The sequence below is a fragment of the Euprymna scolopes genome, chromosome 20, assembly GCF_053919585.1.
Source record: "Euprymna scolopes isolate OS-2025 chromosome 20, ASM5391958v1, whole genome shotgun sequence".
Classification (NCBI taxonomy): Eukaryota; Metazoa; Mollusca; class Cephalopoda; order Sepiida; family Sepiolidae; genus Euprymna; species Euprymna scolopes.
In genome coordinates this window covers 23,385,608-23,399,350 of record NC_136501.1, presented here as the reverse complement: position 1 = coordinate 23,399,350, position 13,743 = coordinate 23,385,608, and the positions used below count along the sequence as shown (strand labels likewise).

The window sequence follows — 13,743 nt, the reverse complement described above, 5'->3', positions numbered from 1 at the left end:
TATATATATATATATATATATATATATATATATATATGACTATGTATATATATATATATGTGTATATATGCATGTATATGTATCATGTTGACAAGAAAGTTATTGCGGACTTTAACTTTTAATTTCAGATGAACATATTTCGACTCAAACAAAAACTCTATTATTTCGATCAATAGATCGAAATAATAAAAACACTTTTGTTAACGCAAAAAGTATATTTATGCCAGTAATTTAAAAATCTTGCGTTCTCGTGGCAATGAAGTCGTTGAAGGCGTTTTTGATATCGCTTAGATTTTTTTTTTTTTTAGCATTTCTCACGCACAAAGTTGTCGAGATGCTTGAAAAAGTGATAGTCAATAGGTGAGATGTCCGGAGAGTATGATGGATGAGGTAGAAGTTTTGTAGCCCAAGTCGTTCAACTTCTACAGTATAGGTTTAGCAACGTGCAGTCGGGCACTGTTGTGGGGGAGAATTGGGTCTTTTCTATTAACTAATGCTGGGTGTTGTTGTCGAAGTTTCTAATGCGTTTCATACATTTGTTGACAGTACTTCCCCGTCGTAATGGTTTCGACTGCATTAAAAAAAACTGTAGTAGATGAGACCGGTTATAGACCACCAAACAATCAGCATGCTCTTCTTTTGGTGCAACTCTGGCTTCGAGAAGTATTTTTGAGTTTCGTCGGCGTCTAACTCCTGAGCTGAGCATCGCTGGTTGTCGTAAAGAACAAACTTTTCATCGCAAATCAAAACCTAATCGAGAAACGGGTCGTTCTTGTTGTGTAAAAGATGGGAAGATGGCGATGGCGGCATTTCTTTTGGTTGTCATTCAATTCGTGAGACACCCATTTATCAAGATTTATTTGTCTTTCCAATCTCTCTTAAGTGGTTGGAAATCGTTGTATACGCTATGTCTAATTCAGAAGCAAGTTCTCGAACAGTTTTGCGTGGATCGGATTTGACTAGAGCTCTTAATTGATCGTTGTCAACATCTGATGGCTGACCACTACGCTCATCAAGTCTCGTCGCCGCCACGAAATTTCTTAAACCATCATTGTTCTGTGCGTTCAGTAGTGGTTCCTCGACCAAACACTTCGTTGATATCTCGAGGTATTTCAGCAGTTTTTTGACCTAGCTTAAATTGAAATATAAGAAAATTGTATGAATTTTCTCCCCTTCCTATCTTGTATTCAACGTTCTGAAAAGAAGACATAATTGTTTTAATACGATTGTAATTTAAACGATTAGATAGAGTGAAAAACACTATTTAAAATAATAATGCAACGATATTATAACGAAAACATCACTGTATGGATCATTATCATCAGTAGCAACATCTCTGTTCTTATCTACAATAAGCAGCAGTTTCCGGTCCTGCACACAGCAACAACATCATCAGCAGCAGGAGCAGTAGCATTCTGCCCCCATGTTGTCTCTTTTTTGTTATTGTTGTCATGTCAATATGCTTTTTTCTTTATTTATTGCCTTACTTGTTAAAGTATGTCCTGGTCAAAGGACCTGATGTTAGGTGGTGTACCGACATCGAACACCTTAAATAACCTACAATTAATATTTGCATGCGAAGAATGGATGTGACACGAGGTCTGTTTAGCATGGTGATACTGTAGATCACTCAGGATGATTGCAAAAGTTGCCTAGATCGGGCTTGTCGGATTTTCTCGGTAGAATACACAGAAGACCGGAGATAGACTAATCCTTCATCTCGAAGGAGGTAATGCTGCTGCGGAGGATGATATCCTCGGACCGAACAGAGCCACAGCTATTCTGATATTAGCCAGAATGCTTGCATAAGATAACAAATAAACATGTTACCCTAAGTATACTTAGAAACACAACAGAGAGAGAGAGAGAGAGGGAGAGAGAGAGGGAGAGAGAGAGAGAGAGAGAAGAAATAGAAAGGTAAATCGACAGAGTGCAAGAAATAGAAAGCTCTGATATATTTCGATATTCAGCATCGACTTTAGATAGAGAAAGAGAGAGAAAGAAAGAGGAGGGGAAAAGATAGAAAGAAAGAACGAATGAGAAATAAAATAAAAGAGATAGATAGATAGATAGATAGATAGATAGATAGATAGATAGAGCGAGAGAGGGGGAGAGGGGGAGAGAGAGAGAGAATGGTAGAAAAAAAAAAAGAAAAACTCCGTTGACTCTCGGTATATAACTTCTTCAAGCCAGAAAGAGAGAGAACGAGAGAGAGAGAGAGACACACACACACACACACACACACACACACACACACACACACACACACACATACTGATTACTTCCCCGATTAAATCGTGGGTTAATTACAATTCGCGGACCCTTTGACAAGGAGAAATGCATACTTTATTTTAAAACAGGATTTTCCCCCCTTTAAAAATGTAAACAAAATTAATCTTTTTTTTTTCTGCTCCCCTTCCCTCTCCGCCTAAAAAACTTGTATCATTCTTTTACACTTGTGAAAACCGTGTACCTGGACGGCGACTATCCGTGCTGCTGCTAACTTCACGTACCTACATAGTGTTCAGTCGTTCAAATTGCAATTCATTGATGATGACGGTTCTTTATTCGACTAATTCATTTCTTCACTTGATTCGCTCTATTCATGATATGTTGTCGCTCTCATTACGGATCCGTTCCCGTGTCTGGTAAGCGATCGCGTCTGCCGGACTTGTACGAGTTAGTCTACGCAGGCATGCAGTGGAATTCTGACCCCAAAGTGTTGAGGAAATTCTCAATGGGGGTCCGGTCCAGACCGTTTAGGGTCGTTGTCCTTGGACAAAACGGAGTCGGTAAATCAGGTAAGAAAACTGTCGTTTTCTCCCTTTATTTTTATAACTTTTGTTTACTAATAGTTTCTAGCTGCGTCCGCGCAGCTCTATAAAGGACTCTGTCTGTCTATCAAGATAGGCAGACTATGCCCTTTATAGAGCTGCGTGGACGTATTTGAAGCAGCATTTGTATCGCTTTGTTTACTCTTACGTCTGAAATACTATATCCGTCGGTCTATCACGATTACGTTTTCAATTGCATCTTCTCTAGTCTATCGCGCTTAAGTTTGAAATAGCATATTCGTCTGTTATTCACACTTCATCTTTAATAGAATTCTAGATGCGTTCACACGCGTAAAGGGAAGGCACTGTCTGTTTATCTGTCACGCATATGTTTGAAATAGCATATTCGTCTATTTGTCACACCTAAATTTTAATAACGAGAATTTGTGTCAGTCGGTCACGCTTTAGTCTAAAATAGCAGGTATTCTGTTTGTTCATCTGTTTGTCTGTCACGTCCATGTATGAAGCATCATTTGTTACAGTCTTACATTATTAAGTTTAAAATTATTTTTGTAGGTGCGTCCAGACAACTCGATAAAAAGCTGCGTCCGTCTAGCCTGTTGATGATGCATCTGTTCTGATAGTACGCTTCATCTTTTCTGTCCGTGAAGAAGAAATCCTTCTAGACCGAAGGAAATTTTATTTTGTCTCAATCCAGAGCGTCTTTTTTTCTTCACATCAAAAACCGATTTACTGTCTAACCGTTCCCTCCTATGGGGAGTCAAGTGAATAGAGACATATCTTAAAAAATATTTATCTTCTACAACTTTTACAGGTAGGAAGGGGAGCAAGTTGATTTATTCCCATGATTGATCGGAATTTTATTTTTATTTTTTTTTTAACTCGACACTTGACGTAAGGGGCTACTAATTGGGACCATGCCTAGGAAAGATACAAAGATGTTGGTTTACATTACATTTAAACCTCTGCATATCAGTACAGGCAGAGAAGCAGGTAGCAGGAAGGGAATTCCAGTGTAGCTGTTCGAGGGAAGAAGCTATTATAGTAGAAAGCTTTCCATCAGTTAGGGACATCAATAGTTAAGGGGTGGGATTTTGTTGCTAAGCGGGTTTGACATGTACGTCGAGGGGACACAAGTGCAATGAGTTCATCAGAGCACATTCCTTTAAAATACTTATAAAACAAGCACAGGGATGCAACGCTGCAGCGATGGGACAGGGGTTGGAGCCTGGTTGAAAATTGGGGCCGATTAGATTGGAGACCCTTTTTTGGACCCTATCCAAGAGGGGGAGACTCGTGGTAGATGTGCCAGTTCAAATGTAGCAACAATATTCCATGCATGGGCGAATGGTGGCCTTGTAGAAGTAGAGGACATTCTTAGATGTGAGTAGTTTTCTAGCACGATAATGGGAGTCCACCTTCTTTGCAGCAGCCTTTGCAATGTCCTCAATATATTTGTTCCAGTTCATGTTTCCTGTGGATGTTTAGCCGAGGAGTTTAAAGAAAGAATTCTCGGGTAGAGGTTTATTTGTCATGGATATCGGTGGTTGGAGCGGCTTCTTGTAATTGTTAAAGGAGAGCAGCTTAGTCTTACTAGCATTAAATGTTACCATTCATTGGTCTGTCACGCTTCAATTTGAAATGACATTTTCCTTGGTCTATCATACTTAAGTTTGAAATAGCATCTTTAGATGTGTCCACTGTCTTCACTTGTGTATCGGTATGTCACGCTTAAAATTTAGAAACTGTCTTCGCTTGTGTGTCGGTATGTCACGCTTAAAATTTAGAAACTGTCTTCGCTTGTGTGTCGGTATGTCACGCTTAAGATTTAAATAGCCTTTCCATCGCTAAGCGTGTAGATTGAATGGACGCATCTCTAGAGTGACTATTTTCTCGTTTGTAATGGTTGGATGATTATGTTGGCATTTCATCAACTTTCAACGACTAATAATTATTTGCACTCTAAGTGTTGTTTCTTTTTTCTTTTTGACGCATCGAGTTTGACACAAGGCCAATTTAAATGCATATTGTAAACGATTCATTACACGAGTAATTGAACACATGTTGCTATTGAGTCGAATGCTAGGGAAAAATTTAGGGGGGAGGAATAACTTTCCCAACAATATTAATGCGTATATGTGATTTCTGCTCAACCACTGTCAAAAACTTTCCCATACTCTCTATCTCTACCTAAAACTAAACACAAATTCCATGAACAAAGTTTCTTTCATAGAACTGCCCGCCCGTGGAACTCTATACCATTGGATTACTTTCCAGCTGACTGCAACGTAGTCGTGTTCAAGTCCAATGTAAACAAGTCCTTGTCGAGCGGCCCTCTTAAACAATCAAATTTTACCCAATTTCCAATACTACCAATCATTACGGTGTTGTCTCACCAATCACCTGACTCATTAACCCTTATCCTCGAGTGGCCTTCAGACCTTGATAAGTGATGACTCCCATTTAAATATATATATATATATATATATATATATATATATATATATATATATATATATATATATATATATAAGTCCAAGGATTTGACCTCGAAATAGTCGATTCAAATATATGGCTATCATCACGTCGACACAGATTCACGATTAAATCAGCGAAGTTAAGCGATGTTGAGCTCGGTCAATACTAGATGGGTGGGCATTTGGGAATGCTAGATGTTATATGTGAAAAGACGACGAACGGGTACCTTCCTTCCCCACTTCATTAATGTTGTCAAAGTTTGCGGACTGACAATCGGTAATAGAGATTATCCTCTAGAGGCTTTCTACCTTCCTCGATCATCATCATCATCATCATATCGTATGAATTCAAATATTCTATTGTTGGCATTGGTTTCTCCGATATTTTTCTAGTTAGAATTCTGTCTAGCAAGACATCGGGTACTTACGGGACGGACCACGAGAAGGTTGCCAACATCCAAAGTGTGGAACGAACTGGATTCGAACTTGGAACAACCTAATCGGCAGTGCGTGTCGTTGATCACTTGATCATCATCACTTTCTATAATTCTCAATGAAAGATTGAATGCAACGGGCAGAATGTTATACTACTACAGAGGAAGAATACAAGTTTATCAACCTGTCGTTAATTCCATAATCTGTAACGGCTACAGAACAACCCACTAAAGTTTGACGGTGCTCCAAATTAAGACAATTGAGAAAAATTGATCTTAGCTGTCAAACGATCATAAAAAGTGGAGACTATAAAGTAAACTAATGTTCAATTCCTTCCTACATTGATTTGTAGTCACATTCTGTTTCTGAAAAAGAGGGAAGAATTGCTGTTTTCTAATTCTGCTGTTATATTGAGCGAATTATACGTGGAGATTTTCAATGCTTTCATAGTATTCATTCATCATTTAACTGCCAAATAACCCTAATCCTAAAATAAACGGTTACCCTATTTGGCTTGATGTCGTGTGATTTCTTTTTTTCACCTAGAACGTTCTTTTCTCAATTTTAGATGCATAATACTAACTAGATTTTGAATTGAATTGAGTCCTTATTTGATAATACACTAGCTGGACGCCCGGCGTTGCTCGGTCGTACAATACACTTAAACATGATATTTAAACTTATGCAGATTGTATATCGATTATTATAGAATCAAGCTTCTATTGATTATTATATATAAGGAGGAGTAATTTGCCCGGTGGACTAATTCACAAAAATAAATAAATAATAATAATGTCGTTCATCAAATTCCGTCCGTGTTTGTTTACAATATCACGTCAGCTGATATTTCGGCTTGACGATTTTAAAAATAGTCTTTCTGCTCTTATAGATAAAAAAGAAGGATTTTATAAGGGAATATTTTACGTTACACCAGTGTAAAAATATGATATTTTAATTTATGCAGATTGCGTATGTATTATTATAGAATCGATCCTCTATTGATTAATTTATATTACGAGGAATAATTTGCCCGGTTGATTAATTCGCAAAATAAATAAATTAATTAATTAATTAAAAAATAATAATGATAATGTCGTTCATCAAAGTCCGTCTGTTTGTTTACAATATCACGTGAGCTGGTAGTTGGGCTTGATGATCTTAAAAATAGTATTTCTTCTCTTATAGATAAAAGAGGAATATTTTTACCGAGGAATATTTTACGTTACACCGGCCAATGTTACATTGGTGTAACGTAAAATAGGTAATATTTATTACATTGGTAACAATAAAGGGAATATGTGCCCGAGGCCAACGGTGGGAATAAAAACAAAACAATTGTAGGTTCTCGACTGAGCTCCAATCTATATTCACAACAAAAAATCGTTCATATAGAACCAATGCAAATAATTTTACATTTTTCCTTCGTATACCAAATACTAAACTTAACTTCCATGAGCAAAGTTTCTTTCCAAGAACTACACTTCTCGGGAACACAATACTACAGTCTAATGTTAATAAATTCTTGTTGGGACGTCTTCTTAAATAAGTTATTTCTGTCCCGTTTTAACACAGCAGCTACCAACCATCAACTGCTTAACTTCTGGATAAGCATGCAATGAAAGCAAGTATCCTGATTATTTCGCCTTCATTATTCCTAAAAGGGGTCAGAAGGTATTAAGAATGTACCGTTGTCGAATTGACTCCTTGGGGTTCCCACACAAATTGAGAATTTAGCTGTCTTCGTCTCACACACATCGGTAATAAAATAATATGAACTCTAAATTGCTGGCCCAACGAGTTCATTTGAACTTTCCCAACGTCTCCTGTCTTTTCGGGTGTCACTGGTCTATTCCCAGCCGCCATTCAGTCTATTCCTGAAAGTTAACGAACTATAGAATAATATTTACTGCCGGAAGGGTAGAAGAAATTCACAATGAAGCAAGCAATCAGCAGATGTTGTCGTTGTCGTTGTTGTTGTTGTTGTTGTTGTTGTTGTGTTGTTTGGAAGAAACAGCTTGCCTTTCAGACATGTATATAAGCAAGTTTATCAGATGTTTAAACTTGTGGGTTATTTTATTCCGGTCTCCAAATAATGTGGGGTAATCAGGAGAGAAAATGCACCATTTCGGAGCGTACTTCTCCCTGTAGACTTCTATATAATAAAGTTTATCGGTTTTATTTTATTTTATTTTATTTTATTTTATTTTATTTTACTTTGTGGGGTAATCCATTCCGCTATACAGATAATTTCAGGTCGTCAGGAGAGAATATGCACCGTTTCGGGGCCTCCCTCTCTACTTTTTTTTTTTTTTTTTCGTATTGGCCATTTCACTAATCTGGGCCCCATTATCGGAATTGCATCTAACTGGACTGTTCAATATATTCAAAATTGAATGTTTAATGAGTTCAGCATTTCCCGCTTCGATCAACGGCCCAGTCCCACATGGCGTTCAAAAGTTCAATTGAGAATCTAGTTGTCCTCGTCTCACATACATCGGTAATGAACGATCTTATCTTAAAAAAAGAACTAAATATATTTAGTATTGCTTTTGTATAATTTGCTTTGTCTCTCTTTCATAATTGTCAATTGTAATAAATATTTTAACCGTATTTTGGTTTTTAGCCTTCTATTCTGTGACGGATATATTTAGAATATGCGTTTAATAAATGAGTTTTGCAATAAAATGCCATATATATGAACAACGTATTTGCATTCATTTCAGCTACGTTTTCTTTTATTAGGAGACATTTAAAGTGCTTTGAATTGTTGTATTCATTAGATTATTTTGATATCTTGTCCTGCTGATATTTAGTTTATGCTAACCTTGGCCTTTGGTCCAGGATCATAGTGTAGTATCCGTTCTGATGCTGAGCTTCACCTTTTCTGTTCTCGGTCGGTGGAGGAAAGATCCTTTATGACTGAGACAATTTTTAGTCTTGTTCCTATCCAGACTTATTTTGGGGGGGGGAACTGGATTTCCCCCACATTAAAAACCGACCTTGCGTCTAACTCTGCCCTCGTGGGGAGGCAAGTAAATAGGAACATCATATTCGACTGACACGTGACTTTGCACAGTGAAAGTATTTTGGATACCTAACTTAACATCACGCACAGGTGCTTTTGATCTCTCTATAAATGGGTTTGTCAGAACATTCCAATATGAGAGTACTTCATAAAAGAAGTAAACCCGGACCAAATATTCAAAATAAAATCACATTTATCGAATAAGATCCCATTGACACAGATGAGGAACGGGAATTCTAACACAAGTAATAACACTAAGTTGGATATTAGGCCAGGCCAGACCAGGCCAGACCAGGCCAGACCAGATGTGATACTATTATGGCCCGGGGAATCAACAGTGTGATATTCTGGATGACATTAGCCAAGGTCACAATGTTCCTACTAGCTGCTTCGCCAATTGCTCCACGCAGTGTTTGAAGATCCGCAGAACTTTAGTGTTGATTCAGCTATGTCAGGAATATAGGTGGGAAGTCGGTTATGTTAGTAGCCCCAAAACGAGGAAAATTCACCAGGAACAAATACTTATTGGAACAAAGATGAGTAATAATAATTTTTTTAAAAGCGTAAAAGTTTATTGTTCTTGTTGGGAAGAAAAAAATGTTGTTTTTTTTTTTTCATTTTTCTTTTCCTAAAAAAAAAAAAACGGTTTCACGCTCTTGAAAGAAACGTCCGTGATCACTCGTTCGTGCAAGACCCTGATTTCACGCCACCAAATATATAATACCACCCTGGGCGGAGTTTCGTCGTACACACAGACAAGAAAATGTGAACTGTCCCTAAGTCCAGTGGCAACACCTTTTACTTCGTCTAGTGGTGGATTCTTCAAGGATGACCAGACGTCCCACCCATACTGGTCACTGGAAAATACCGCCTAGATGCTCAGAACGCACAAAACGTGCATGACCCTAAGTTTTTGTAGCAACGGTTTACTTCGAGTTTGTGCTGATTTCTCTTCTCACGGCGACTTGATCTGTGTCTTCACCGTCTGGGGGTCACGATAGATCTGAAATGAACTGTATCTTCAATGCAACAGGCAATCAACAAATAAAGAAAAAACAGTGGTCATTTTTGTTTATAAACAAAAAAGATCATTTTTCACTGAAGGTTACAAAACTCTGGTCGTTCATACGTTATTACTCAAAATACAAATGCTCTATGAACTGGCGGATTCCATTAGTAAAATTTGGGCTTGTTTCTTCACAGTGTAGATTTAGAGGTTTAGAATATGGTGAGACTTAAGTCAAGAGTTTCTCTCTGACTGGTGTGAAACCCCCAGACGGTTGGCAAAGTTTGTCCTTGAAGCTATTTTTGCATTTAATTATATTGAAAATCAGGTGAGCTTAACCTCGCCTCAGATTCCCAGAATTTCAATTCACAATTCTCAGAAAACCAATCTCAGGCAGGTTTTTACATTTTCAAGCTCTAAAATAATTCCTCTTCTTCTTCATCAAATATACATCTATGACCGCAACTCTCAACAGGAGAGTCCATTGCCTTCATTGGGTCTCTACTTTTCACCATCACTCACATAGGAGGGTCCCTTCTCTGCTTGTTTCATTTGCATAACCAAGGGCTTGTTTTTGTAAATGCCATTTCGTATGAGTAAAAAAATAAATAATTTGGTTATCTTTTTTGGGGTGATCCAATTCCCAAACAATAATTAATAGACACTTAAATTTGTATCCACCATCTTGTTTTTCTTTATGCACAGAAACATATAATATCTGGCCTATATTTCGAGTGATCCAATAATATATTTTGACAACACATACATTAGTTAACTGCTTTTCTTAACAGCGATGGCCTATTCAGATGAACTTGTCAAATCAACAAAAGGCGCTCTTTCTGACATTTGTTCAAAATATATTTATACTGCAAACATCAACGTTTTCAGCTAGTGTCTTCTTTTTAATCGTTGTTTTTGTGAACACTAATTATCATGAAGGATAACAGATTTCTTTTTTATAAATATCCACGAATAAGTGTGTGGGTGTATTAAATCAACATCTTAACAACCTTTCTTAACAATGAGGTTTCTTTTCATCAGCAGCAGCATCACTACCACCATCGCCACTACCATCATCAACAGCATCACCGCAATCATCATCATCATCATCATCATCATCATCATCATCATCATCATCATCATCATCATCATCATCGTAACATCCAACGAAACTATCGTATATATATATATATATATATATATATATATATATATATATATATATATATATATATATAAATTACAATAAAATTTACCAAAATGATCCAAGATGGTTAAATTAAAGTATATTATAAATATTACAGAATTAATATTTATAAAGTTATCTTAGCCAGATGTAAAAGCTCGATAAAACCAAATAGGAGATAGAGCTTATAATACGAGCAAACAGTTAATAAAACATGTTAAAAAACACTTTGAAATGAGTTAAAAACATATTTAATTTGAAAAGGAAACACTAGATAAGTGGATAGTCCTTAATCCGCGAAGTTTCGAAGAAATACTTTCCTTCTCATCAGAGGGTAGGAATTAGCAAAATGCGGGATCGGATTTTGCATGCAAAAGTATTTGATGAAACAACAAGTAAGTCAAAGATCTTACTTGAAAACAAAAAAGTGAAGCAGAGGGAATATGGTGAAGAAAAAGCTGATTACACATGAATGGATAGTCTGGTGGAAGATAAATAATCCAGTGACGGTAAAATCCAAATATATAAGAAAGTTAATTGAATTTCCATTTGCAGAAGTAAAATCAAAAAATCCCGTAATTAGAAGAAGATGGTCCATAAAAATCCAAAGGCAGAAATCCATGGAAAAATTTACAAAAATGTGTACAAAGAAAACAGGAAAAAATTCCAATAATATTAATAAAAGAAAAATAATATATATATATATATATATATATATATATATATATATATATATATATATATATATATATATATATATATATATATATATATATTGTGACGTACCTCTTCTGTCTGTCGCTATAAGAAATGGTAGATCAGATAAGTTTTAACACATATTTTTAACATGGAAATATAATGAATTCAACATACATATATACATATATATATACATATATATATATATACATATATATATATATACAGGGTGTTCATAAAATTTATGTGCACATTAAAAAATATAACTTTATTTGAATTTTCGATAGAAATAATATTTTTAAATATTATGTATCTAGTTTTATGTGTAGCTATTGAATGACTCTTTACTACAAAATTTGCAACAATTTTTAGATAAGTAAAAAAAATTCTAAACTTCAAACTTTCTAACAGAAAAATCGGAAGGGTGGATCATTTTATTTCCCTCTGTGTTCACCAGATTTTACTACGTTAGTGTTTTTTTATGGCAACAATTGCGTGTGCAAATAAATTTCGTTCTTTAGAAGATTTGATAACTAAACTAACTAATATGATTACATTAATTATTGTAAATCAGTTGAAAATGATTCCCCTTTTGTTAATGCTGGAGGTCATGTGGAAATTTAAATAAAAAATTTCAGTAAATCCTTAAAAACAATAGATTTCTTCCTTTCTACTCCTTTTTACGTTATTTTTATTTCAAATATAAATAAGTTATAATTTTTTAGAAGTGCACACGGACTTTATGGACACCCTGTGTATATGTATATATATATATATATATATATATATATATATATATATGTGTGTGTGTGTAAGAAATGGTAGGTCAGAGAAGTTTCAACACATATTTTTAACATGAAAATATAATGAATTCAACATGTATATATACATATATTCCTTTTTTATTTTAATGAACATAATCAAAGAACGAATACGTAATATATACAAATTTCAAAATATGAAAATATATATATATATATACATATATATATATATACATATATATATATAAAAGTCCATAAGTCTTTCTTCTCTTTTTCCTTTTTCCTTTCTCTTTTTTTTGTATATGTATATGTATAGATATATGTCTCGCATACCAAACTCTCAGTAAAAACAGAGATGAAGACAAGTTTACAACAGATATTATTTACGTAGTTGTGCCCCTTTCATCATTATTTCTTTTTATGTTTTTTATATAATAGACCACGGTGGCTACTCCTGTTGATTTTCCCTTTTGTTTATTTTGTTTGTTTTTCTTTCTTTCAGGCGATATATATTTTTTGATCAAACTCTACCGAAATTTCTGATTTTAGTTATTTAATAGTTCTCTTAAAGTGATCCGATATATATTTATAATCGACAAATAAAAAGAGTAAAATATAAACCAACCTTTATTTTACGCTGATGGGCATCAACTATGTTTTCTTTTCATATTTCTCGTAGTGTTGATTTTATCAGCGAAGTTGCTTAGTTAGACGTGTTCTCTCCTTGGAATCCCTTCTGCAACTAACTTACGTTTAAAATTCTTAAGGGTTAACTTTCTTCTGACTTTTAAATATATCAGCGTTTTTCTCTTTCTTTTCTTGTTCTCGTCGCTGTCACCGTCGCCGTTGTTGTTATGGTAACGGTTCACTTGGTCGTTTTAATTCCTTCGTGTCTCGGAATTTTAACCCTTAAATTTATTTATTTTTTATTAATATGATATTGACATATTTCAATATCGGAACTATATATATATATATATATATATATATATATATATATATATATATATATATATATATATACAAATACGTTATTGGACTGAGTTTGTACAATCATTTTTGTAGTCTGACGGTGTAGGATCTCTGCAAGGATATCGTTACAGAAACATGTATGCACATATGTAGCTAATAATGTTTGTATAAATAGGCATTCTTGTCTGCAAGAAACCTTTTGCAGATAACATACAAGAGTAGGTTTTGAATAAAAAATACATATTTATTTCTAAAGAGTAGTTTGTCCGTGTCAATCAGTGATGTTGTGCTTGTTCTTAAGTGTCGTTATAAAGTACGTTTTATTCCCGACAGATAATATTTCCGATGCACCATACCCGATATTAAACATTTGTTTTAACATTT

At 35.0% G+C, this 13,743-nt stretch overlaps 1 protein-coding gene across 1 annotated transcript in view; it reads left to right on the top strand.

Annotated features, from left to right (window-relative positions):
* The first annotated feature begins 2,213 nt into the window (after positions 1–2,213).
* The window catches only part of LOC145241366 (ras-related and estrogen-regulated growth inhibitor-like), a 192,809-nt gene continuing 181,279 nt past the window's right edge, over positions 2,214–13,743 (top strand). The window contains exon 1 of the mRNA XM_080104239.1: positions 2,214–2,801. Coding sequence (XP_079960365.1) covers positions 2,606–2,801 — 196 coding nt within the window. The 5' untranslated portion in view covers positions 2,214–2,605. The remainder of the gene's footprint in view (positions 2,802–13,743) is intronic.